This window comes from Ruditapes philippinarum, unplaced genomic scaffold, assembly GCF_026571515.1.
Source record: "Ruditapes philippinarum isolate M1 unplaced genomic scaffold, ASM2657151v2 ctg4619_1_1_1_1, whole genome shotgun sequence".
NCBI lineage: Eukaryota > Metazoa > Mollusca > Bivalvia > Venerida > Veneridae > Ruditapes > Ruditapes philippinarum.
Genome location: NW_026859628.1, coordinates 54,269 through 80,639, shown reverse-complemented (window position 1 = coordinate 80,639; position 26,371 = coordinate 54,269). Strand labels below are relative to the sequence as shown.

Here is a 26,371-nt window from a genome sequence, read left to right as displayed (position 1 = left end):
TGTAGAAAATGAAAGACTATTCTAGAAACTTTTTAGCTTGATATATATAGGAGACATTTTTCTTTCGTATTACCTTTTAAGTCATCAGTGATCTTTTAAGTCATCAATATATTTGGAGTATTATTCAACTTGGAAATTAAGTGATTTATTGGAGCTTGGATTATTTTGAAATAGTTAAAATTATTCTTGTGGATTTTATTGTGGGAATTTATTCTAAAGTGTTCTTGGATTTTACTTGGATTTAAATGTGCTATTCAAAAAAGGATCATTCCAGGATCAGACTAGACATTTGTGATTTCATTTTATTTGGACTTCAGGTATTTGTAAACATAATTTGTTATTTTATTTTTCTTTGATAATTTTTCTGTAATAAATTTGTTATTGTTACAAGTTTGTTGCTGGCTTTTCTTTCTCGTTACGCCTGGCTCGTAACAGTATCACCAATCAGAAAAGCTTACAGTAGTATAAACTCTGTTGTTGTTCTTCAATTTATTGCTGACCTGACAGATCTAAATACACCAAGACTGTTTGTGGTCAGGTTTTATGATAGTACCGCTAAAGCTCGTACAACATACTATCCTGACAAGACCTCCATACCGAGACAGCACCAGGCGTCAGTATAACAGGAGATACTGCTGGCAATGTTGTTGTAAAGGTGACTAATGTCCAAGAAAACAATGCTGGAATTTACATATTGGTCACTGCAGGATTCTCATCAAAATGTAACTGTTAGTACATATTAGGTAAGTAACACTAGATTAAATCTATATTGTGTCCAATCTAAACTTTTGTTACCAGGTGTCAGAATTACAGGAGATACTGGTGATAATGTAGTTGTTACACTGATAAATGTTCAGCAAAACAATACGGGGGTTTTCACATTGACCAATTAAATCGTTTTGAGGAAATTCTTTTTTTAAAGTTTTGTATATTTCTTTAGAGTTGATTTGGATTGTGCTGTGCGAACAAAGTTCGTTCCTGTTTCAAACTTAAATAGCCGCCTAAATTATAGTAATGCGAGATCGCCCTGTGCTGTTTTAATTTGGTTCGATTTGGTAACGGGCTCGATGCCTTTAATTTCTTATATACTATGTTTATGCTCAAATTTGATGTTTTATTGTTGGTCATTATGATAAATCATTACGAGCAACACTGTCTATATATAAATAAAACATGGTTTCGGATTCCTGGCACATAACGACATTATAGTAGTACGGACGTAATGGAATTTTCGTGTTGTGACGCTTCCACTTCAATTCGTCTAGGTTACGAAATACCATTAGGGCCATCGTAGTAATACTTTATAATCCAGAGGGCGACAATGCGAAAGTGCGATATATAGTGTTTTACATGATAGAATACCGGTATGGGAAAATAATTTTACTTTTGTCAATAGATTTCGTTCTTCTCCTTTTTTGTTTGTTTTTGGTCTATTTTTTATTATTTTTGTATACTGAAATCGTCTGAATATTATGATAGATTAATAAAAAGTAATATTTTATATCAAAAGATACGGTTTAAGAGTTATATATAACATACACGGAAAATGTAATATATTGTGTAAAACTTTAAAAGGAAGTCGAACGATTTCAGATGAAAACAATGTTATGTTGACATTTAAAAGCTGCAAAAAATATTTAATTGGTCAGTAATACATAGAGGATATTTAAGTTTTTCTATAAATACAGGACTTTGTTAATGGAGTGGTATGAAAATAAATATTTCAGGAGTTTCAACAAAGTTTCCCGAAGAACTCCGTGACAGTTATAACAAGAACTTCTGACAAGTTATCATAAGAACTTCATCCTTCGTTTAACATTCCTCCCCCGTGAAAATATAAATAAGAAATTCATGGCAAAATTACATATTTCTCTATAAATCTAATTGGTCAGGAGTTTTCACTGTACGCGTAACTGGTCAACATATTCTGCTTTACATGTGTACGTTTAACTGGTCAGCATAATGCACAGTACGCTAAATCTGCTGACTATATAGTATAAGAAGAAAATATTGAATAAACCACAGAGCAATTTCAAAATGTTAACGTTACTGACATTGCAAAATGAATAAATATTTCACGGCTAATTTCATTTTCCTCTATACATCAGCAGGTTCTCGGTGTTGAGCTAAAATCACTTTGGCTATATATAAAACAAGTGGACACAGAATCTTGTATATCTTATCTGGCCAGCAATCTTTTTTTTTATAATCGAATTTACTTATTACTTTTAAGAAATATAAAAGCGCTTAATGAACCAAGCATCAAATATGACACCATCTTAGATATTGATAAAAATCTAAATGTGTATAGTACAAGGAACGTCCATTTGACATGTATTTTGTAGTTGGATATTCAAATAACCAACTACCTACTAGCTGGTATTGGTTATTCCTAATCCCCAGCTACCCACTAGTAGTAGTTGGTTATTCGAAATTCGCATGTTTTCCCCTAAAAAAAAATAAATAAAAAACAACAAAAAACAGAAAGTACTTTTACGGAATAAATATAATGGAGATATAAATTGTGTTCTTCAACATTAATACACATTGTCTCACTATGTGCGCCAGGGAAATCAGTTGGTTTTATTTATTTATGCTGACAAGTTAAATTTATAGTGAAAATTGCTGACAACTTATATTATATGTATAGAAAGAAATATGTTTTGACGAAAATTTCTTATTTTTTAACAAGCAGAAGCCGTAGCAGCAATAACAGTAGCAGTAGCAGCAGCAGAAGCAGCAGCAGTAGAAGAAGTAGTAAAAGTAGTAGTTGTTGTAATAGTAGTAAAATAAGTAGTAGTAGGAGCAACAGCAGCAGCAGTAGTAGTAGTAGTAATAGTAGTAGAAAAAGTAGTAATCATAATTGAAACAGAAGCAAATGCAGCAACAACAACAGCAGCAGCAGTACAAGTAGTAGACGTAGCAATAGCTTAAGGAGTAGTGTCGCACAAGCAGTCGCAGCAGGGGCAACAGAAGTAGTAGAAGCAAAATAAGTAGCAGCAGCAGCAGCAGTAAAAGTAGAAGCAGAAAAAGTAGTAGTAGTAGTAGTGGTAGTGGTAGTGGTAGTGGTAGTAGTAGTAGTAGTAGAAGTAGTAGTAGTTGTAGTTATAGAAGTAAAAATAGTAGAAGTAGTAGCAACAGTATCAGCAGAAGCAGTAGCAGTAGCTATAGCAGCAGCAGCTGTAGTAGTAGCAGTAGCACAAGCAGTAATAGCAAAAGTGTATCAAAGAAAAGAGCACTAGAAGTAATAGTAAAAACAGATGACAGTCATGTAGTATCGACGGTCTTTCTGGTGGTAGCGGCAGTTGTGGTAGGAGTAGAAGTGTATCGATTGTTGTACAATTAGTTAAAGCAGTGGTTCTTGGAATAGTGCATCGAGCAGAAGCAGAAGAAGCATAATCAGTATCAGTTTTAGCAGTAGTATAAGTAGATGAAGCGGTAGCAGTATAAAAAGCTGCAGTAACAGCGAACGTCTGTTATTTTCAACTTAATAATCTTTTTTATAGCATTTGAGTGATATTTCGTTTTTTTCCACAATTATTTTATAGCAGAATTTATTTATTTACATGTAGTCCTATAAAAATAAATATCAAAATGAAATCATAGCTTTTATTACAAAACTTGGTTTAGTTTTAATGTATGAATTATGATCTTAATTTTAAAAAGAGGAGAAATACAATCTTATTTTTGCAGTTGTTTGTACTCATTTAAAGCATGAAAGTCAATTTTCAAAAACACAAGAAATGAGATTTTCTTATTTCTTTTTGACTTTCATTTATAATAAGTTGGGTAAAGTGTAATAATACTGTATCTTACTGTGTTTCAAACGCTATTTATTTTGTAACTGTAAATGTAGGTCTTAAACTAACGGCCAGAACTTAAATAATGCTTTGATTATTTAATTTATCAATTGTTATACCTTAATATAAGATATATAATCATCTTTTGATGATTCTGATACAGTACACAGTTGTTATGGGAGCCATATTAACTTCAGGAACACCAAGAAAATCCACAGTTACAGTAAATACAAAACCGTCAGTAGGAGAGAGTGTAACATTAACATGTAGCAACACCCAGTAACCACAGCCTCAGTCTGACATACTCCTGGAGAGTTAACAACACAGACAATCCAGGTGGCTCCAAATATACATACACTTCTAGTTAGGATAAACTTACTGTAAACAACATTGTAAAGGAGGATGCCAATAAACAGTTTTCATGTACAGCTACAGAAGTTGTCACTGGTGGATATACATCTAGCAGAAGTGATACGCTCTTATTAAAATTTTTGATGTTTACTGTAAGTATATCTTATGTCACTTATTTTATACAACACAATGAAGTGATACATTGTCTTTTGATGTTTATTGCAATTTTATCTTATGTCACTAATACCATACAATAAGCAAAAGTGATACATTCTCTTTTGATGTTTATTGTAAGATTATATTATGTAACTTATTCTATACCACAAACTGAAGAGATATATTCTCATTTGATATCTATTGTAAGAATATCCTAAGTCACTTACACTATACAGAAAACAGAAGTTATACATCCTCATTTGATGTTTATAGTAAGTATATCCTATGTCACTTATACTATACAACAAACAGAAGTGATACATATTCATTTGATGTTTATAGTAAGTATATCCTATGTCACTTATACTATACAACAAACAGAAGTTATACATCCTCATTTGATGTTTATTGTAAGTATATCCTATGTCACTTATACTATACAACAAACAGAAGTTATACATCCTCATTTGATGTTTATAGTAAGTATATCCTATGTCACTTATACTATGCAACAAACAAAAGTGATACATTCTTATTTGATGTTTATTTTAAGTATATCCAACGTCGCTTATACTATACAACAAACAGAAGTGATACATGCTTATTTCATGCCTATTGTTAGTATATCGTATGTTACTGAAACAATACAACAAACAAAAGTGATTCATTCTCATTTGATATCAATTGTAAGTATATCCTATTTCACTTATATAATACAATGAACAAAACTTATACATTCTCATTTGATGTTTTTTGTAAGTTTATCTTATGTCACTTATACTATACAACAAACAACAGTGATACACTATCATTTGATGTATATGGTAAATTTATCTCATCTGTTTTACAACCAAACTTTGGCCCTGTGTACTACGTATGGGAAAGTAGAAAAGTAACAAGGTTATAGATTGAAAAAGGGCAAATTTATTTATTTGCCTTGAATGTTTAAACAAGTAAATATAACTACGGCAAATTTATTTATTTGCCATGAAAGTTTAAACAAATAACTACATATAACATATTTTTCCATATCTGGGCGACGAAAACCGCCCTTTAAACAAGTAAATATTAGTATTTATAACATATTTGTCTGTGTCTCAAAATTTAACAAGTTCATATAAATAACAACAAAGAGAAGTGGTGTCAAAATTATAAGAAGTAATAGAAACAGGTGGTGTCAATATTATAAGAAATAATAAAAACCAACAGCCAAACAGAGAGTAAACAAAATAAGAGGTGGAGGAAAAGGGAGGCGGCGGTTAAACAAAATGAATAAGCGTGTTATCCTTCGTAAAATAATGGCTAAGAATGAAGATGCCGGATCTTGATTGGTTAAGAAAGTCATGTGATAAAATTGTACTCTCTGATTGGTTAATGGTAATTCCTAAAATAGCATATCAGTGGAAGGGAATTCAATTCACGAAAAGTACAACAATGTTATAAATTATTTTATATGTTTATAAAATATATTTATCTCATCTGTTTTACAACCAAACTTCGGCCCTGTGTACTACGTATGGGAAAATAGAAAAGTAACAAGGTTATAGATTGAAAAAGGGCAAATTTATTTATTTGCCTTGAATGTTTAAACAAGTAAATATAACTACGGCAAATTTATTTATTTGCCATGAAAGTTTAAACAAATAACTACATATAACATATTTTTCCATATCTGGGCGACGAAAACCGCCACAAAAGACCAGGAGACCTGGTCTGCCGCCCAACCTGCCGTTCCCGGAACATACGAAACTGGCAATCGTAGTAAGACCAGGCAAGGCCCGGTCTCCGGCTAGCTAGGTCCCGCACAATTTCCCCATATTTCATTAACTGTGGGGTCTCATGCGGGTAGGTTGTGGAGTAGATTGCCACAAACCTTAAGAATGCAGTAGTCCAACAGTCAATATTATGTATTCTCTTAGTATTTGTTGAGGGGACCAGGCTCAAATGGTTTTTGGAATTGACTGTCAGTGAAAATTGGTCCTGATGTGACATTGATAGTGCCATGTTTGGCAGAAGAGTTGCAAAGTCGACAAATTTGTTGGACTGAATTTTCCTAATAATTTTGTTAGGAATTGAATGTGAAATAGGTGTGGAAACAGGCTCTTCAAATTGTGATAGACCAATGTTACCTGCCAGGTTATATGTGTGGTTATGAATTACACTATCTAAATTAAAAATGTCATCATCACTTTCAGAGTCATCACTTTCAGAGTCATCAGTGCTAGTGTCCGAACTCTGTTGGACCTGTAATGGTGGCAGATGGCTGTGTGGAGGTGGAACCCTTTGTGTTGTAGATGGCTGTGACGGCGTAGGTAGACTGTTGGCATTGTGATTACTTTTGTTGCGTCTTCTTATATGTTTACTGCTATTCTTAGATTTTGTTCTTTTCTCATGATTCCTTGTTGTCACATTGTCATGATTGTGTATGGTATCGTCCTCTGGACTATGGTTTGTTTGACTACTGTTCTTAGCTTTTGTTCTTTTCCTTGTAGTCACATTGTCATGATTGTGCACGGCATCGTCCTCTGGACTAAGGCTTGATGTACCCGCCGTACAACATGGTAACAGGCATTTACTGACAGTAGCCGTACGTTTATTGCGTTTCATCTGGAATTAGGAAAAAAGAGGGATGGGTTATAAATGAATCGAATAACCTGAATTAACATGGGATGTGTACCTCCGAACCAAGAACAGAAAACATTACAGTATTGTTATGTATATAATAACATAGACTGACAAAATATACATAAAATAGTTTAAACGTAGTCGCCTAAACATTTACACCAGAGCACGGTCTGGAGACATGTACATCAGATCTTAGTCTGGAAAAACATTAACATCAGAACATAGTCTGGAAAACCATAAACATCAGAACGTAGTCTGGAAACATGTTCATCAGAACATAGTCTGGAAAACATGTACATCAGAACATAGTCTGGAAAACCACAAACATCAGAACGTAGTCTGGAAACATGTTCATCAGAACATAGTCTGGAAAACATGTACATCAGAACATCGTCTGGAAAACATGCTAGGTGCTAGGGGGCGTGAGGGATGTTGCACTTTTCATTATCCCTCATGTACAGACTCAATCAAACCGAGTCTGCAATTCTTATGTTATTTTGTTGTGATTAATGCTTCCGAGGGATCACTTTGTTTCCAGAATTTTGTACTTCACAACAGCAGGTGTCAAGTGCCGTGTGGCAGCCGTAAAAAGTTGCCCCGTACTTCACTTCAGTGTTGTTATATTTTCTGGTCCTTCGGGATCATTGATGCCAACACTATAAAGTGTTGAGAATTGAGTACCGCTCAAGCCGGTGCTAGGGGGCGTGAGGGATGTTGCACTTTTTCATTATCCCTCATGTACAGACTCAATCAAACCGAGTCTGCAATTCTTATATTATTTTGTTGTGATTAATGCTTCCGAGGGATCACTTTGTTTCAAGAATTATGTACATCAGAACGTAGTCTGGAAAAACATTAACAGCAGAACGTAGTCTGGAAAGTTAACATCAGAACATAGTCTGGAAAAACATTAACATCAGAACAGAGTCTGGTAAAACTTATACATCAGACCAAGTCTGGAAAAACATAAACATCAGAACATAGTCTGGACAAAAAACAAAATAACATTAACATCAGAACATAGTCTGGAAAAACAATACATCAGACGTTGTCTGGAAAGACAAAAAGTAGTCGAAACAGAGACATTTTTAGTGTCGGCATAACTGACTGGTACCGTATCACAAAGTTGAATATCTATATAATTAAAAGTTGGTATTTTTTATCATTAACACAAGTTAACGATTGTGTGTGATGGTAAGCATAATGCCTTCACAACCATTATAAAATTCTGGAAACAAAGTGATCCTTCGGAAGCATTAATCACAACAAAATAACATAAGAATTGCAGACTCGGTTTGATTGAGTCTGTACATGAGGGATAATGAATAAGTGCAACATCCCTCACGCCCCCTAGCACCGGCTTGAGCGGTACTCAATTCTCAACACTTTATAGTGTTGGTATCAATGATCCCGGAGGACCAGAAAATATAACAACACTGAAGTGAAGTACGGGGCAACTTTTTACGACTGCCACACAGCACTTGACACCTGCTGTTGTGAAGTACAAAATTCTGGAAACAAAGTGATCCTTCGGAAGTATTAATCACAACAAAATAACATAAGAATTGCAGACTCGGTTTGATTGAGTCTGTACATGAGGGATAATGAAAAAGTAGAACCACTAAGACATTATCAGTATGTGAAATAAAGAGTAAAGTAGCTTAAACTATTGTAGATGTGACTTAAACTGTATACATTAGATTTATAAATGATATAAAAGGCTGTATATAGTTCTCAACTTGAAAGTTCATCGCTAAACAGCGAACAGTGAGAAATATAAAACATATACATATCTTGATTCTTATAGAAGCCATTTGTTCAATGTATGCACCACTGCAGCACGGATGTTTGAATATAACTTCTTCTGGCCCACATCTGATAAATGTACTCCATCCAAGGAAAAGGACTGTTTTGTAGCCTCTGGTGACCAGAACCCTTTGAGGCGCCAGAAAATGACGTGATCATGTGGAAGCATTTGGATTCTGGAAGAGAGCAAATGATTCGTCTCATCGACCCGGTTGTTGAACCATTCTGTGTCAACTCTGTACCTGCCCGTGGAGGTCGGTTGTCGATGCAGAATTTGACAGACCACTACTTTCTTGACTCGACATAAGAATATAAGACTGTCAACCAAATCTAAAATCGATGACGTGAGGGAAACTGCCGTTACCTCTGGACTAAAGAGATCGTTCGTTCCAATCAATAGAACAACAATATCAGGCAAAAAATCCAGAATGTCCGTTAAATTTGACCGTAATGTGCCGACCACTGCTCCGGAATAGCCAGAATATTGTACCAGAGGAGATGAAGATAAATTTAAATTGAAACGCAGCTGTACTTGATCGCGTAGAAAGCCTTTCAGACGTTTCACAAATGAATGTCCAAATATTTGGATGGAAGCGGCCATCTTGAATCTGCAAAACGCACTGCCTTCAGTAATGAGAACAAAAACGTCAAAATTTATCACTTCAACATATCCGTGCTGCAGGGATTTACCTCTAATATGATGTAAAAACACCTTTATCAATTATTACCGTATAATGTTGTTTAAGATATGACTTAATTATAGCGTAAATAACAGAATCTTAAACAAAATGAATAAGCGTGTTATCCTTCGTAAAATGATGGCTAAGAATGAAGATGCCGGATCTTGATTGGTTAAGAAAGTCATGTGATAAGATTGTACTCTCTGACTGGTTAATGGTAATTCCTAAAATAGCATATCAGTGGAAGGGAATTCAATTCACGAAAAGTACAACAATGTTATAAATTATTTTATATGTTTATAAAATATACATATCCTCTATCACATAAATACCCGACAACAAACAGAAGTTATACATCCTATTGTTAGTATATCGTATGTAACTTAAACAATACAACACACAGAAGTGATTCATTCTCATTCGATATTTATTGTAAGTATATACTATTTCACTTATACTATACAACAAACAAAGGTGATATATTCTCATGTGATGTCTATTGTTAGTTTATCACATATCACTTATACTATACAACAAACAAAAGTGAAACATTTTTATTTGATGTTTATAGTAAGTATATGTTTTATCACTTATACTTTGCATGAAACAAATGTGATACATTCTAATTTGATGTTGAATGTAATTCTAACAGTTTGCGATGGAATATTAATTGATCATTTGTTTTGCAATGATTGATGCTAGACCTTTTGATTTTATTATATTAAACTGAGCTGGGATTGTCGTACATTTGCTTCTTCTCTGTTTCTTATTTGTGCATGGATGCACACTGAAATATAATTAAAGAAACGAAATACTTGAAATTTTGCTATATTTTTGTAACACTTTTTTGTAATGTTACCGAGAGAAAGTTCTTGTGTACATTTTGTTTTTAAGCTAGGCCCATTTTCTTAACAAATCACTTAATATTATTAAGGAATATTCAGTAACATGACTGAAACTGGACAAGGGAACACACATTTTTATGGAATTCTGTCAGATGTTATACTATTTAACTTCTATATAAGTGCGCGTTGTCAGACCGTACATGTCACGGACCGAATATGGCACACGTGTGATATATTCGCTTCGAATTTGTCTAACGTGTGACATATTTGGTCAGATATGGCACACTCATCAGCCGAAAATGGATCATAGAATGTGCCATATTCGGTTGAATTGAGTTTTTATATGCTCACCAAAAATATGTGTCACTTACCAAAATTGTAAATAAAAATGAAAACACGAACGTATATGTCGCATGTGGAGTTTTTCGTCAATAAGTCTGTTTTGCACAATACCGTTTATGAAAAATAAAAACCTAATGACGAAATCGTAAATACGACAACCGCCATCTTCATTATCATCAAGAGCAGCAGCATTATCATCATCAATATTATGATCACAAGTATATAATAATCAAATATTTCACCGATTTTTTAAAAAGTATTTAATAAAAAAATATTTCATCGATTTTTTTTAAAGGAAACAATAAACAAATATGTCACCAACTAAGCGCAAAACATATTTCGTGAGTATCGTACTGCAATATCCCTGAACGTTTACGGAGGAAGTTCTAAATGTGGAGTGAACAGAACGCCATTCATGCTATCTCCTCTCGTGAGCACCACTGTATAATTATACACCTGGCTTGTGGCGTGAAGAAAATAATTTATGAAAATGTTCAAAATCGTGTTATCATAATTAAAACAGTTAATTGATTTGATTTTGCTTATATCTAAGTCACGGTGTCAAAAAATTAATTCTATTTAGTGGTTCAACGTCATTTTTTAAAGAGCATACCAAAATCACGCTTTGTGCGTAACTTACAAGTTCCATAGTCATGTCCCTAGTTTAAATATTGTTGATGCTGCACGCGACACAAACCGCCTATTCCCTATTTTACTGAATCAAGGGAATAACTCTGACATGACTGCCCGAATCGACAAGCGAAATGTCAAATGCACAATAACATAATACTGGCAAATATTCATGTACAATTTCAAGACCCCTAACTTTATGATTAACTGGGCAATACTAAAGATGCGGGACGGACAGACGCACGTACTCATACACATACGCACAGACAAGAAAACGTTAAAACCCCCTCCCCTCAGAGTTGGGGCATGAAAAGTCGGTATTTTATCTTCAAGTCAATAAATATGAATGTCCAAAATATTAAGCACATATTTTCGACAAGCCAGACATTGTGTATTGACACAGTTTCATCGTACTGGTAAAATGATAAGCAAGGCGCCGTGAATGACGATGATGATGTATCATTGATGAAAATGATGATGATGTTGTTGTTGTTGTTGTTCATGATGATTATTAACATTGATGAATGTAGGCGAAAACGGCGATAATAATGTTAGTTAACCGTGTAAAATTTGTTACATATACGGTCAGGCATTGACGTCCAAATTACATAAACGTATATGGCAAATAAACATCTGTGATTAATTCGGCCGAATATGTCCCACACGTGTGACATATACGTTCTGTGGCAAATACTGTCTGACAGCGCATAGTTTAACAACCTCTTTAAAGAAACATTCTTTTGTAGCTAACATGCCCCAAACATCTTTATTACCATCAAAACAAACAACAGCAACGCCAAGCAAAACTACAGCAGCATCAATTAAAACAACATAAGCCCAAACCATATCTGTTTCCTCAATTACTACTGCATCACCAAGACGTAATTATACTTTTATTTGTGTTTTATATACTTCATTGTTTTTAATTTGTACACTGATGTTTTAAAGACTTGCACACACATTCTTTTACACCCATCAGTTATTCATGGAATAACATTTCATGTCAAATCGTATAAACATCGCCGGATGAATTCTTTTTTTAATTTAAATTAAATATAGTTTCATATTAACATGTTCGTCATCATGATATGTTCCGTTTAAACCATTTATAACCACCTATCCGTCTGTGAATACGGCCAATCAATACGAGACTGCATTTTATTTTATTTTCTCATTGACAAATTTATTTGGTAACCTTCTTGATAATTGTAACATATTTTGATAGAAACGAGATTATAAATGTTATGAAAAGAATTAATGACTAATTCCAAATAACAAAGAATTTTCATCATTTAATTAGTACCATTGCAACCACCTCTGATGATAAAGAACTGAATCTATTTTCAAAACTATTTTCTTAATAATACTTTTAATTATCAAAACACTTTCACCGTCAGAATAAGAATGACAGTTCTGCAACCGCCTTTTAAATCAGCAAAATGTTCTAAATATTTCACAGCTACTTTCATCTTTAGTAATATGAACTATTCTTTTGTAGACGTAACTACTTCATCTTAACATTTCTTATATGTGCAATTATTACAATCAATATCAGAATCTCCGTTAACAATTATATTTTGGCAACTTATTAACTCATTAATATTAATTCAATTTCAATATCATCTTCTTCAGTATTTTTACATCTTTGAATTACTCTACAACTTCCCCTTCCCCCCCCCATCCTTCTGCATGTAATAAATAAATTGTACACACAACTGCTGTAAAACACCAGGTGTTAATCTATCTTTGATATTATAATGAGTAGTACCAAAAGGTTTCTTATTTTAAGCATGCACTTATGTACGTGAGCTTTAACTTGCAATGTCAACTATTGTGAAAATATGGTAAAAAACGCACCTGCAACATTTTATTGCAATGTTGAGTACCATTATTTTTTTGTGTGTCACCTCATTAGTGAACAAGTGGAAGTGTTTAAAAGTTTTGAATAGTATGCCTTTTTGCTTAATATTTTTTAGTTTTTACATGTACAGAAGTCTTGGTTGTTTAATATATTGCCCTAGCACAACACGCAACTCATCCTGAAGCAAGCCCTTGTGATCCAATTAATGGCGGATCTGACGATGCCTATGTTCTTTCCTCGTGTAACATGACGTCACCGATGATGTGGAGAAGAAGGATAAGTGTAAAACGCCTTCTATGCATTTGATAAAAATTATTTTGGTTGTAAACTATTTAAATTTGAATCGAACACTTTGAAACTGATGGTTGGGTTGTTATATTACGTAAAGTTATGCCTGAAACAAATTTATTCGTGTAAATGATAAGTATGATTAAACAATATCAATATTATGTTGTTGACATAATACTATGTTTAGTTTGATAATATCATAGTTTGAATTGGACATTTTACTTTATAATATCACTTCAACTAGCAGTCAATGTGTTATTTTGTTTTATGTTTCAGATAATGACTGATTGCAAATCCAACACGCATTTGATTCCAGGATTTACTCCAATATCGACATTTGCACAGGATAATTATAACTCCATAGGTTCACAATCGGGTGTATTTCTTGAATGTTACAATAGCGGATTTAAGGTAAAAACAATGAAAGGTAAAATAAGTAAAAACAACTAAATACAAACGGGATTGATTCGTATTTCGTAACGTAAATTATTAACATAGTAATCTTTAAATACTCATTAAATAAAACTATACAAATATTTGGTATTGTATGAATAACTATTCAGATGGAAACAAGTGTCTTTGATAAGTAGGAAGCCAGTTTCTCTAGGAACAACAACACTGGTCTGAACCCCTTGCGCCACACAATGTTTCACTCATGAAGGCGAACATTTATACTCTGTACTTTAAAATAACGTTGTGAAAGACGAAACACATAATTTCTGACATTTGATCTCAAAATTAGGTTTAACCTAAAGTTAGAACTCCCAAACTTAGCCTTCGTTTGTACATTACAAAATTAAATAGTTTTGGAATTATCAAGGAATGACAGTCAACGAGCTGATACTAAAAGTACCCCGCAAATTATTGAAACAACATTTAAACCATGATTTTACATGTTAATATTTGTTATTCACAGTTGTGAAAATTTCTGAAAGGTTATATAAAAAATCAAAAGGTAATAACAACGCTTGAATATGAGAGATGATATCGATAGAATAACAAAATTACTAATCATGGAATCAAAATGTCTAAGTATTCACTTAATGGGGAAAAACACTCTTAACATATATTGAAAGGAAACGATACCATACCATTCACAATATCCTACTTACGTTAAGATTAGATTTAGATTATGCCACACTGTTGCGAGTAAATATCTATGTAAACAAAAATACAGGAAAAGACAATAACATTTAATGTTCATTTAACACAAGAGGTAACAATCTTATATTCAGTATGATGAAGGACATACATGTTTAATTGAATTTTTTTTTAACATAATCAGCAGTGATCGATTTTATAGGGTAATTGAAAATATTTTAGGACACACTGCTCAACTTGCAGCTGAATAAACTGCACATTGGATAATTTTAAATAACAAGAAAAAAGTTGTTAGTTGGGTGAGTTGTTGTTCAGTACTTTAAAATAACACTACTTACCAATCTTGTATTAAAACAATAGAATGTCACCTGCAAGAATAAATACAATCGTCAAAATACTTAAGACATGCGCTGAGGTCTGCCTACACAATCAAACGCACACATGTAGCGTAATATGTAGGCAGTGAAAAGCGGTTGATAAAGCAGTTATCTGTAAATCTTAAAATTACATTGGGTGATAACAAAAGCGAACAAATAAAACGATAAAGCACAAAATGATACACAAAAGGCAGCGTTAAAGAAAGCTAATCACAGTAAGTAGATAGACGAAATCACTGTGCCCTGGTTTGCGAGCCAATACAATTCAATGTAGACTACGTCTAGAAATAAAAGCACTTATTTTTTCGCTCATTGTAACTTTTTATAGATCCTATACGTCTGTACCTTTCTTACGAGAACAGAATGTAGACAAGTTTAAACACCGTGCTGTTGAAATAAACACATGTGTATTATTGTAAAAAGAAACCTTACATATACTCCATCTTTTCTAAGGCCAGCTTCTATTTTGTATAGTACTATTTACTTTTGTAACACATATATATGTATTTCTATATAAAATAAAGAAACGTTAACCACATCTTATCTTAATTCAGATGGCGATCCAAAGTTGCAACCAAAATCCTGAGATTATTCATATTGAAGGTGGTGCACAATTCAACAATGACCGTAATAACTATTATGTTATTGTCTTAGATATTCTCATATTGCATATTGACGCGATGCCGTGTTCTCTTTTATTTCTTATGGTCTTTTTATGGACATAAGAACCTTACAAAAGTAACAATTTTCATGCATCAAACACAGCATTATTTTGAAAAAAAAATGTTAAACATTGTGGATAAACACTTTTATTCTGTTTTCTTCTTTGTGACGTAGACTTTTGAACTAGAGACCAAAGATCAATAGGGTCATCTAATAGTTATGACCAATCAATAGTAGAAATATGAAGACTTTGTGATAAACAGCTTTCAAGTTAATGAGCGGAAACCATACATTCAAGAGCCCTGTGACCTTGACCTAGTGACTCCAAAATCAATAGGGGTCACTTACTAGTTATGACCAATCAGTATGTGAAATATGAAGACTTTTCGGTTAATAGTTTTCAAGATAATAAGTGGAAACAATTCCAATATTTAAGACCTTCTGTGACCTTGACCTTTGAACTAGTCACCCCAAAAGCAATACGGGTCATTTGGTGATTGTGACCAATCAGTATGTGAAATATGAAGGCTTTGTGATAATTATCTTTCAAGATAATGAGCTGAAATCATACTACCATTGAAAGAGCCTTTGACCGTGACCTTTGACTAGGTGACCAGAGAATCAATAGGGGTCATCTACTAGTTATGAACTATCATTAAGTGAAATATGATCACTTTTTGATAAATAGTAACCAAGATAATAAACGGAAATCGTATTACCATTCGAGGCCCCTGTGACCTTTACCTTTGACCTAGTGACCGCAAAATCAAAAGGGGTCATCTACTAGTTATGACCAACAATATGTGAAATATGAAGACTTTGTTATGAGTAGATAATCAAAAGAAACCATTCTAACATTTAATGCCCCTGTGACCTTGACCTTTGACCTAGTGACTCTAATATGAAAAGCGGTCATCTACTAGTTATGACCAATCAATACGTGAAAATGAAGACTTTCTGATGAATACTTTTCTAGATAATGAGTGGAAACCATTCTGACATTTAAGACCTCTGTGTCCTTGACCTTTGACCTTATAACGCCAAAATTAATTGTTGTCTTTTACTATTTATGACAAATCAATAAATGAAATATGAAGACTTTGTGATAATTTTAACCAAGATAATGGGCGGAAACCATTCTGACATTTAAGGCCTATATGACCCAGACATTTTACCTGATATCCATAATATCAATAGGGGTTATCTACTAGTTACGACCAATCACCATGTAAAATATGACGACTTTGTGATGTTTACTTTCCATGATAATCAGCGAAAACCATTTTGACATTTAAGGCCCCTGTGACCTTGATCTTTGACCTAGTGACCCCAAAGTCATTTACTAGTTATGACAAATTACTATGTGAAATATAAAGATTTTGTGATTAATAGTTTCGAAGATAATCAGCAGAAACCATGTCTACCGACGGACAGAGCAAAAGACCGACATAAGCAAAATTGATATACCCCCCTGTTCTTCGAAGGAGGGCAAAACTCGAAAATTTAAAAGTACCGAATCTTTGTGCTCAATAGATTTAAACAAAAAAGTACTCTAACACTTGTGGTTTTGACATTATACCCACAGAAGAAACAAGATCGATCAGTGATCACATGTGTCCGATTGCATGTTGCAGCAATTGTGTAGCAGGAGACACAAGTATCATTAACAGAGCAAAACGCGTTCTTTATTCCAGGGCCATAACTCCAAGGCCAAATATCGTTCAACCGGAAAACCCATGTTCTATGCAAAAGTGCTTTAGCTACCAATCAATCCTGTAAAGTTTCATTGAAATTGCAGAAGTAGTAGAAGTAGAAGTGCGGACAAACTTTAAAAATTTAAATCATAAAAGGTCCATAAAATAGAGAAAATAAGAATCCCTAAAGAAAGCCCAACAAGACAAAAGGCTCGGTTTAATTGAGCTTGTTCATGAATGGTAATGGAAAGTGCAAGTTACTGACATAATCTGACATAACCATTAAACCGGAAAATGCCGAAAATATGCACAACTAACTTTGCATTAATCATTCCTTTTAAGTTTCGACGAAATTGCACAACTAGTTTTTTAGGTGTAGTCCGGACAGGATTCTAGCTGGCAGCACACAGAAACACCTTTTTTATTAAAGGGCAACAACTGGGCAAAAAAAACAGTCAACCAAAAAACCAGTGTAATAAGCGCAAGTACTTGAGCTACAGAACAATTCTGTATTTTTTTCGCTGAAATTGCATAAGTGTTATAAGAGAAGTAGTCCGTACAAACTCTAAAAGTAAAACTAATTAAGGAGTCATAACTCTGAAAAAATATGCCGATCATATTCATGACTAGACTAGGTACTGATTATTCCTTAAAGTTTGGATGGAATTGCACAAGTCATCCGAACAAGTTTTGCGACGGGCGGATGAGCAGACAGACGAACGAACGGATAGACAGACGACGGAGAAGTGACAGTAGGGTGCAAAATAATGTCAATTTAATACTAAAATCAGCAGCGTAAATAATATTCGCTTGAAAGAAAAGCGATAGTGAACTACTTTTATTATAATAGAAATAATATCGGTTTGAGCGATGTTTATCGACATTTTAACATAGGTTTTGTCATTTTTCACCTATAAGCAAGATTGCCTGCAGTTCTACATTTTGCTGTCACTTTTAATGACTTTGATAAGTCATTGACACAATGTAGGTTTTTGGCGAAGAGAAGATGTGTGTATGAACTTATTATGCATGCCGTTTATTTTTGCTTTTGTGTTACCTTACTGATTTGAGGGACCGACGTGACCAAATGGTTATTGTTACACCTCTTTTGTTCATGAGTGAACACGTCTCAGACATAAAGATAGCATCATTACTGGATTCACATTAACTAGTATGTGTTAATGAAAGTTTATTAGGACAAGGTCACAAAGAATCAATTTGAATAAATTGTATTGTTAAATTTCTTTACATGTTCACACTTTTCAAAGTGGCATTTTCGAATGAAATACAAAAAAGAGAGTATTTAATGGTGAACTACCTGAAAAGAAATTTAGTAAGTTATAAAATGTATCTCATTTCTGATAGTTTGACGCCTTTGAAATTTATGTAAGAATAAATTTTGCCGATAAGTACTAAAAAGGATGAATGTGTTTAAGAACAAAAAGCTCAAGGCATATTTAGACTTTGGTATCACCTGAATCGGTAGGTCGCTTACCAGACGACAGTAAGCTGGTGTATGTTACATAGCATATCTGAATAAAATATTTTATTTTTAACAAAATTTGTAAACATAGAAGTCCATAAATCAAAAGCATCTGGAATGACAGGCATGAATATCATATTTGGGTATGTTTGGATCATTTGATTTTAAGTAATGTATAAAGCAAGGACAATAATTGGATGGTGACGGAGTTTTATATTGCCATCTGTTTCGCTGTTCAGCATGAAATCCGAAGTCGTGGCACAACGACAAGGCCTACAGAAATAAAATGAAAGTGATCCCTGATGTTTTGCTGGTGAAAATGGCAATTAAACCAAACGCAATGAAACACAACCGCGCATTCACACAGAGAAAACTTTTTTTCAAAAGATAATTTATGTGAATTTTATTAAAAATATTCAATTTGGTATTCAGATTGTAGAAAGCTAGTTCTTACAGCACTATACAAAATTAGCAGTCTGGTACTAATATATTTATGTTGGAGTTTACGTCGCGCCAACACATTAAGGACATATGGCGACTTGTGAAGAAATATCTCAGATGCCCTTTCGTTCATTTTTTTCAGGCAAAAACGAGAACCTGATTAGAGCTAGCGATGTTCCGTAAGCTAGCTGGGGTATCGTTCTCATATGAAAGAATACTAAGTCCCTGGCGTGATTCGAGGCAAAAGCGGTACGGGGCAAGTAGATGAACACTAGCATGGTTATTAACATGCTTAATCGCAAAGAATTATACTGAGTATACAGATGAGTATTCTATGCACCTAAAATGTAGCGTAGTTGCATACTATACTATAATCTATAGCTTTTAGATTTTATTTTCAAACAAATAGATAGTTAAAAAGCATGTTTTGTCTTGAGTCAACAGATGAATCGGGACGTTACTTTATGACCCCAAGTTACTTAATATATAGATACATGTACAAACAATTACTCAATATTTATTGTAATATAACTACATGCTTACTTAATTTCATAATGAATATATATCTTGCGACAATAAACGGTAGTACTTCGGACTTTAACGTCAAGGAATCGTGCGACATTTAAAGTTACAATTGCGACATTTCATGGGAAAAGGTTTTGCAACACATTTAGCGGCGTTGCGACATATAACGACGCAACAATCATATCTACTTCTTTCTTATTAAATAACACAATAAAATGTTCAACACCTATCAAGCTTAAGCAATTCTCAATTTTCAACAAAAACAAGTATTACAAACGGTGTTTACACTCGTCTGTTAAAAATGTTAATTACCATGGGACATAACTCAAAAATATTGCTTTCAGAATTATGCCAAATGTTAAAAAAGCAAACAAAAATGCACCATGTCCTGATAAAAAAATCATGATGATATCATTTAAAAGGGTTTGAGCTACTTCAACGATTTCGCTACGACGAAAATAACAACGACGCCGCAGCGATCATAACAGCTTGATGTTTTCTTCTAGCTAAAATAAAATGAAATAAAACATTTCTTTTGTAACACACTGTGCCTCTTGTCCTCTACACGCTAAAATTTCATTAACATTGCCACGATGCCCATACAACGTGACATATTGCAAGTATGATGTACATTTGCAACGGGAAGGTAAAAGCAATGTATTCTAAGTTACGTTAGTGTTAAACGTACTAAATTATACTAGTTTTGTCGCGTTCTTATCTAAAAATGGCCAACATGGCCAGGATAATTTGCGAGTGGCATATAATTGCACTTAAAAGTCAGTATAGTTTAACTTAAATCTTATCTATTCGACCTATTTTTATCAAAATTTATGCCATTCATCATCCGACAATCTTGGTACGATAGGTAAAGGTAGGATTCATAATAATATAAGTATGTTTTTGGTTCGGTTTTATCTCGCAACACAGTGTAGGTTATATGGCGGCGTCCCAGCTTTTCTGTGGAAGAAGACCGCAAGTGCTCTTCCGTAAATTAATGCAGAACACGAACGTGTCTCGAGTAGAATCACCGAAGTTCCGTAAGCTAGCTGGATAGTTTCCTCACACGAATAAAATCCAAATTTTCTGTCGAGATTCAAACCTTCAGCGGCGAGGAGCAAGTGGTTTGAAGTCAATGATGTTAACCTTTTTCCAAATACATGATTTACTTATAAAAGCATTTTAGGCCAATAGAAATACTGATGTTCCATACTTATCCTTGACACAATGTAGCTCGGATGTACTTAACAGTATAGATTTATTCCGTTCAGTGGAAACGAATATTGAATCATAGTAACGTATCTGTTTCACCTTTCTACTATGAACAAAATTTAAAAAAAAACCTGAACAGGTAGATAGATATTCATAAAGATTCCTAAACAACTGACCAATAAATAATATGTCTGAATATTAAACAGAACACAAATTATCATTTATAGTTGTTTTTAGGTTTTATTGTTTTATGTGTAGCTTCAAATAGTCAAATAACATTGTGACTTTAAGAAACAGATTGAACTTTACAAGAACATTTAAATTAAGACACTCATCTATTAGAATATGTAACAGCTAAATTATTGTGGGTGTTTCATAGTGTGAATTGACATTCTGTATTTCGTTTGTCTTTTTGGTTCATCTTCTGTTCAATTGTCTTTATTTTTTTCTATATAGTTTTTTCTTTATATACTGATACGGCGGTCCTGACTAAAATTTAGAAACTAACGGGCATTCATTTAAAAATACTTTAATGTTTTTTTTCTTCATTAAGTTACAGTGCTGTTATATATTGCCTAATCATATGTTACTTATTTAAACCAAAGTTTTGTTGAAAATTTAGTTATATTTATTAAACAGTACTCAAATCTCTTTCTAAACAGATACGTTACTATGATAAACAGATACGTTACCAGAAGTTAAACAGTCCTCTACATTTTATTTTAATACAAATTTTGCAAACCAAAAATATATCAACATATATTTATTCCAGGAAATAAAACAATAAAATCTTTATATGTTTCTTTCCTGTTTTTCAACATTTTATTTTCTAGAACTCAACTAATCCTTGGATTTCAAATTCCTGATTCACATTTTCAGTTTTCTAATAAAATCAAGACCAAAGCATCATTTATCGTCTACACGTACGTTATGCTGTGATTTTTTTTAAATGAAACCATTTCAAAACTGAGCAAAACCGTCAATTGAGATTCAAACAATAAATATTGGTAACGTATCTGTTGGTAACGTATCAGTTGGTCAAAAAACTAATATATATCAGATATACACATATGTTTGCCAAATATATTATAATATTAAAGGGAGACACAGGCAAAATTTTCATTCCTTTGTTTTGAATTGTTCATTCACTATTCTGTATATATCATCAAAATGAATACACTAGGCAGTCACAGGTACAAAACTTTTCTCGTTATATAGAAAACAATTGTGGTTTCCTAATTTGACCCACGTGGGTCAGGTTAGAGTGTTTAGATATCACAATAGTTGTCACATTGAACTCTGGAAACCTTAAAAAAACATGTCAAATGAGTGACTTATACCTTTTTCAGTCATACAAAATCCACAATATCGTTATGTTATCTTAACTTCCAGGGTTTGTACAATTTTAAAACATATTCGGTGATTCTGTCGGCCTCTAAATTTTGTTCAACATATATACTCGTAGATATATTTACGCTTCAAACCCAAAATAATAGAATTTATACAGACATTCATGCTGGGACTTTTAAAAAAATGTCATTTTAACGTGAGTTGAGTACATAAAATCATTTTTATATTTTTGTCATTAATTCGCCTGAGTATCCCATTAGGTTTCCTAAAGCATATATTTGAATAATGTATAAATGCGATCCCACTTTTAAGTGCTGGTTATAGTAAATCTTTCTCAGTGGGATATCATGGTAACGTATCTGTTTCTCTTTAGATTATAATCCAAATTGACTCATCATTGCAAAGTCATTGTGGTTCTAACATGTATATTGTAGTCAAAATTATTTTTGAATAATGAAATATGTTAAAACTTGAGTTCAATAGCAAACTATTAATATGTTACAAGTTCATATTACTTTTACTCAGGATTACCTGAAGTGTGGTAACGTTCAATATATGAGGGACATGTATTTCAGCTTGTAACCTTTTTCCAAATTGACTGTAGAAAACAATAAAAATCGCTCACTTAGACATTTAAAATAAAACTTAATACTTAAGAGGCTTTTCTTCAACACATGTTTCAGGGGAAATTATGTAAAACCAACAGTTATATGGGACCCAAGCCTGGGAACATTACATAATGGGCTATACAGCACCTTTGCATGATAATAATTTCGTATAAATCCAACAGACTATCACATTAATTTGAATGCTTTACTTACATGATCATGTATTGAAGCAATAGAATGCCCAAACGTATTTTTCAATTGCAGTGCAACAAAATATACTCGAGGGACAGAATATTTTCTAATTTGCAGATTTAGTGGAGAATCAATGAGTAATGCATTTTCTATGCTTAGTTTGAATAAATAACTAGGAAGTTAATTTTTACTGGTTGAAACACATCAATAATTAAGAATTGTTTCGCTTTTCGTTTTAAAGAAACGTGGTTACCGGTGTTATTTTGTTTCGCTGCACTTATCGTTGGCGGTAAGTAATTATTTTGATCATTATTTCGAACAAAGTAAGAAAAAAAAGTTCTTAAAAAGATTTCAAAAGTTACTAAGAGAGGGTAGTTTTTCTTTCTTACAATTTCCGAATGGCATATGTTTCTGTTTACACTACATGTGAACAAATTGGAAGCAGTACTTAATTAAAGGTTTAAGTTATAATTTAACACTTGAAATTTGAAATTAAACAAAAACTGTCGTTGGTAACAGACAACAGAGCCAAGTAGAGGAAACATAATAATGACTTGCATCAACGGCATGGTTTCCTTAAAAATAGTGTTCAATAATATACAAACATTATAAATCGTTTTCTCATATTCTCAAAATTATTCTCATATTATCAAAAAACCGTAAATGAATGACCAAAATATGACTATACAAAACCTATTAATGTAGTATTTGCCTCCTATTTTGGGTGCCAATGGGCATAAGGACTAGTGTCACAATCGATTGATCACACGACAAAAACGTTTTGAGAGTGATAATATCTTTATATCAATAAAAAAGAGTTAAAAAAAATGCCTGTAACAGGACCATAGAGAGGAAACATCATACTACACACGTGCGGCGGCAAGACTGCACACATGCGGCGGCAATCTTTTTCCATATAAACTTATTTGCATATAAGCGATGTGAATATGTGTTTGTCAATAATAAAAACTTTTGGAATAAAGCAACTGTCCAGACACATTGAATATGTGAACATTTGTATACATGGCTTGGACTATGCTGAGATACTATCAATTTAGACGAGAATATTGCGAAGCCGTAGAACATTTACTCGACATTTAAGAACGTTATAAAGAAGAAATTAGAACATACACCTTGTAGTCGACTGTATTGTAATATGTTTTGGATAAATTTGTAACAATATAAAAGCCGGTTTTGTAAAATGATATATAACTTTGTTATTATATATGTTACCATGTAGGAAATAAACATGTATGAGTTGAAGCAGTATTTGTCTTCTTTATATTATGATCATATCGATCAATTACATTTACATGGGATCATTATACATAACACGGCAATATTTTTCTTTACAACCTTTTATTGTGTACCTTTACATTTATTATACATGTAACTAAAATAAGATCGAATAAAATCGTCATTCCATTTCCTGCATTGCACATCAAAATGTGTTTAAAGGTCCTTCATGTTTCTACGAAAAAATTTATGTATGATGTAATATACACAATATAGTCCGCATATCTTAAATCCTGTATCTGACTGCAATAAACCCAGAAAGGCATTTTTCAACGATTGATCAAAGTGAACATTATACTGACTGGGTCGTTTACCCAATGAATTAAAAAAACTCATTTGGAATAAAATACGACCTAATGATTCACTCGTGTCTGTATTTGTATTCTCCTCTACGTATTTGAATTTTTCCGCTGTACACACGGTTACGGGATGGATATTTATTTAGCATCTCTTCCAAATCATAGTTATTCATAATAAGTTGTTTTTAAATACATGAAAAGCACTAATCTCCTGCATTACCCTGACATGTTTATTAATTATTCAATTTTGATAACTGTATGGCGCTTTTATATTAATAAATTTATCAATTATGATAACTGTTACAGGATTTTTTTTTTATTTAAAAGCCACAGAAATTACTCTATTGTGTTCAATCTGGAAGATATCTTGTAAATGTTTATATTATGTAACAAGTTCAAAACATATCCACTACAGCTTAACTTTGTTAACAAAATGAAATATATAGTGAATATTTTAGAATTTCTAAATAAAATCACATTTGTGTTTTTGTTAATGAAAAAAAAAAATAAAAAAAAAAAAAACACGAACCACAGTAAAAGAGTTAAAGAGAAATCAATAACTGTATGAAATGATGGCTACTAAATTTTCTATATTCCATGCACACAATGACATAGATAAAATTTCTGTTCAGCTGCATGGTTACATATTTTATACAATTTTAACAATTTATAGAATTTAAAAAAAATATATTGCGGAGGCCCATCTGTGTCGTAAGATCTGATCCTGTCTGCACTATTCACTTTTTAGTCGTCACTACAAATTGTGAAGTTTCTTTTAAACTGATAAATGCTTTAGCCAATGTTGTAAGATAATCTGATCTGTTTGAGATATATCACATGTATTATTGCTAAGGGAACATAATCAGAATCATGGACAGTGAAAAATACTGTCTCAAATGTTTAAGCATAAATCAAAATTAATACCATATTGACATCTGGACTGTCTTAACACCTGCAGACCAGACTTGTGTACTGTTGGCTACTTTATCAAATACAGTACAATGTCAATTCTCTTCAACATCACTTACAGGTGCATCTTCCTCACACATGATCTAGAGTTGACTGAATCAGAGTACAATAGACATACAAAATTTGTCCTGTCAATGTTTTTTTTCCCGATGTAGATCTAGCTTAAGGTCTTCAGGTTACCCGTTTATATACTGTGACATTACATGCCGCGTCAGTTTAATAGCGGCTTATAAAGTTTTGGAGCCAGAACTAATGTAGATCTAGATCGCGGAAACTGGTTTCTCTCGCAAATTATATCGATGAAGGTGCGCTTTTCCTTGAAAAACACAGTTACTTTAATGACCATGTTTAGAACAATTAAATGTATCCTAATTGTGTTCAGTGGTTTAACGGAAAACAAACTTCTGTAGAGATGTCTGGCCGGATACGCTATTTTGTGTATTTTGTTTACAATCTGGCGAGGAAATACCCGTCTATTTATAAATTTTGCAGACACGTGATATGTTTCAACCAAAGAAAATACGTATAAAGATTTTTGGATAAATTGAAATTTGGTAGATTTTTGTTGGTCGTTCAAAGTTCACTGTAAAGGTCTATATCACAAATCGGCGCTCGTTACACGAGCGGTCTGAAGTAACGCGAGTGTATTCAGTGAGCTGCGAAGGGAACGTAGGCACAAGGCAGAGCACTTTTCTCAAACTCAAAATTTTTAAATAGCGCATGTTTTACACTATTTGAGGCCTCAAAAGGGGAGGGGTAGTAAAGCCTTCAAACAAGCCT

General features: G+C 33.0%; 2 protein-coding genes and 1 long non-coding RNA gene across 3 annotated transcripts; 1 reads left to right on the top strand and 2 right to left on the bottom strand.

The window, feature by feature from the left end:
* Positions 1-5,375: 5,375 nt before the first annotated feature.
* Positions 5,376-9,721, bottom strand: LOC132757287 (uncharacterized). The gene is made up of 2 exons (XM_060748535.1): positions 9,467-9,721; positions 5,376-6,914 (listed from the first exon to the last, which is right to left on the bottom strand). Exon 2 carries the CDS (start codon positions 6,912-6,914, stop codon positions 5,955-5,957), a length of 960 nt encoding a protein of 319 aa, XP_060604518.1. The 5' UTR covers positions 9,467-9,721; the 3' UTR covers positions 5,376-5,954.
* LOC132757288 (uncharacterized) lies at positions 8,548-9,473 on the bottom strand. The gene has a single exon (XM_060748536.1). It carries the CDS (start codon positions 9,337-9,339, stop codon positions 8,734-8,736), a length of 606 nt encoding a protein of 201 aa, XP_060604519.1. The 5' UTR covers positions 9,340-9,473; the 3' UTR covers positions 8,548-8,733.
* Positions 9,722-12,034: 2,313 nt separating the features above from the next.
* LOC132757291 (uncharacterized) lies at positions 12,035-15,510 on the top strand. Its single transcript, XR_009629429.1, has 4 exons — positions 12,035-12,116; positions 13,212-13,378; positions 13,661-13,795; positions 15,417-15,510. It is a non-coding gene; the product is annotated as an uncharacterized LOC132757291 (long non-coding RNA).
* Positions 15,511-26,371: the final 10,861 nt, after the last annotated feature.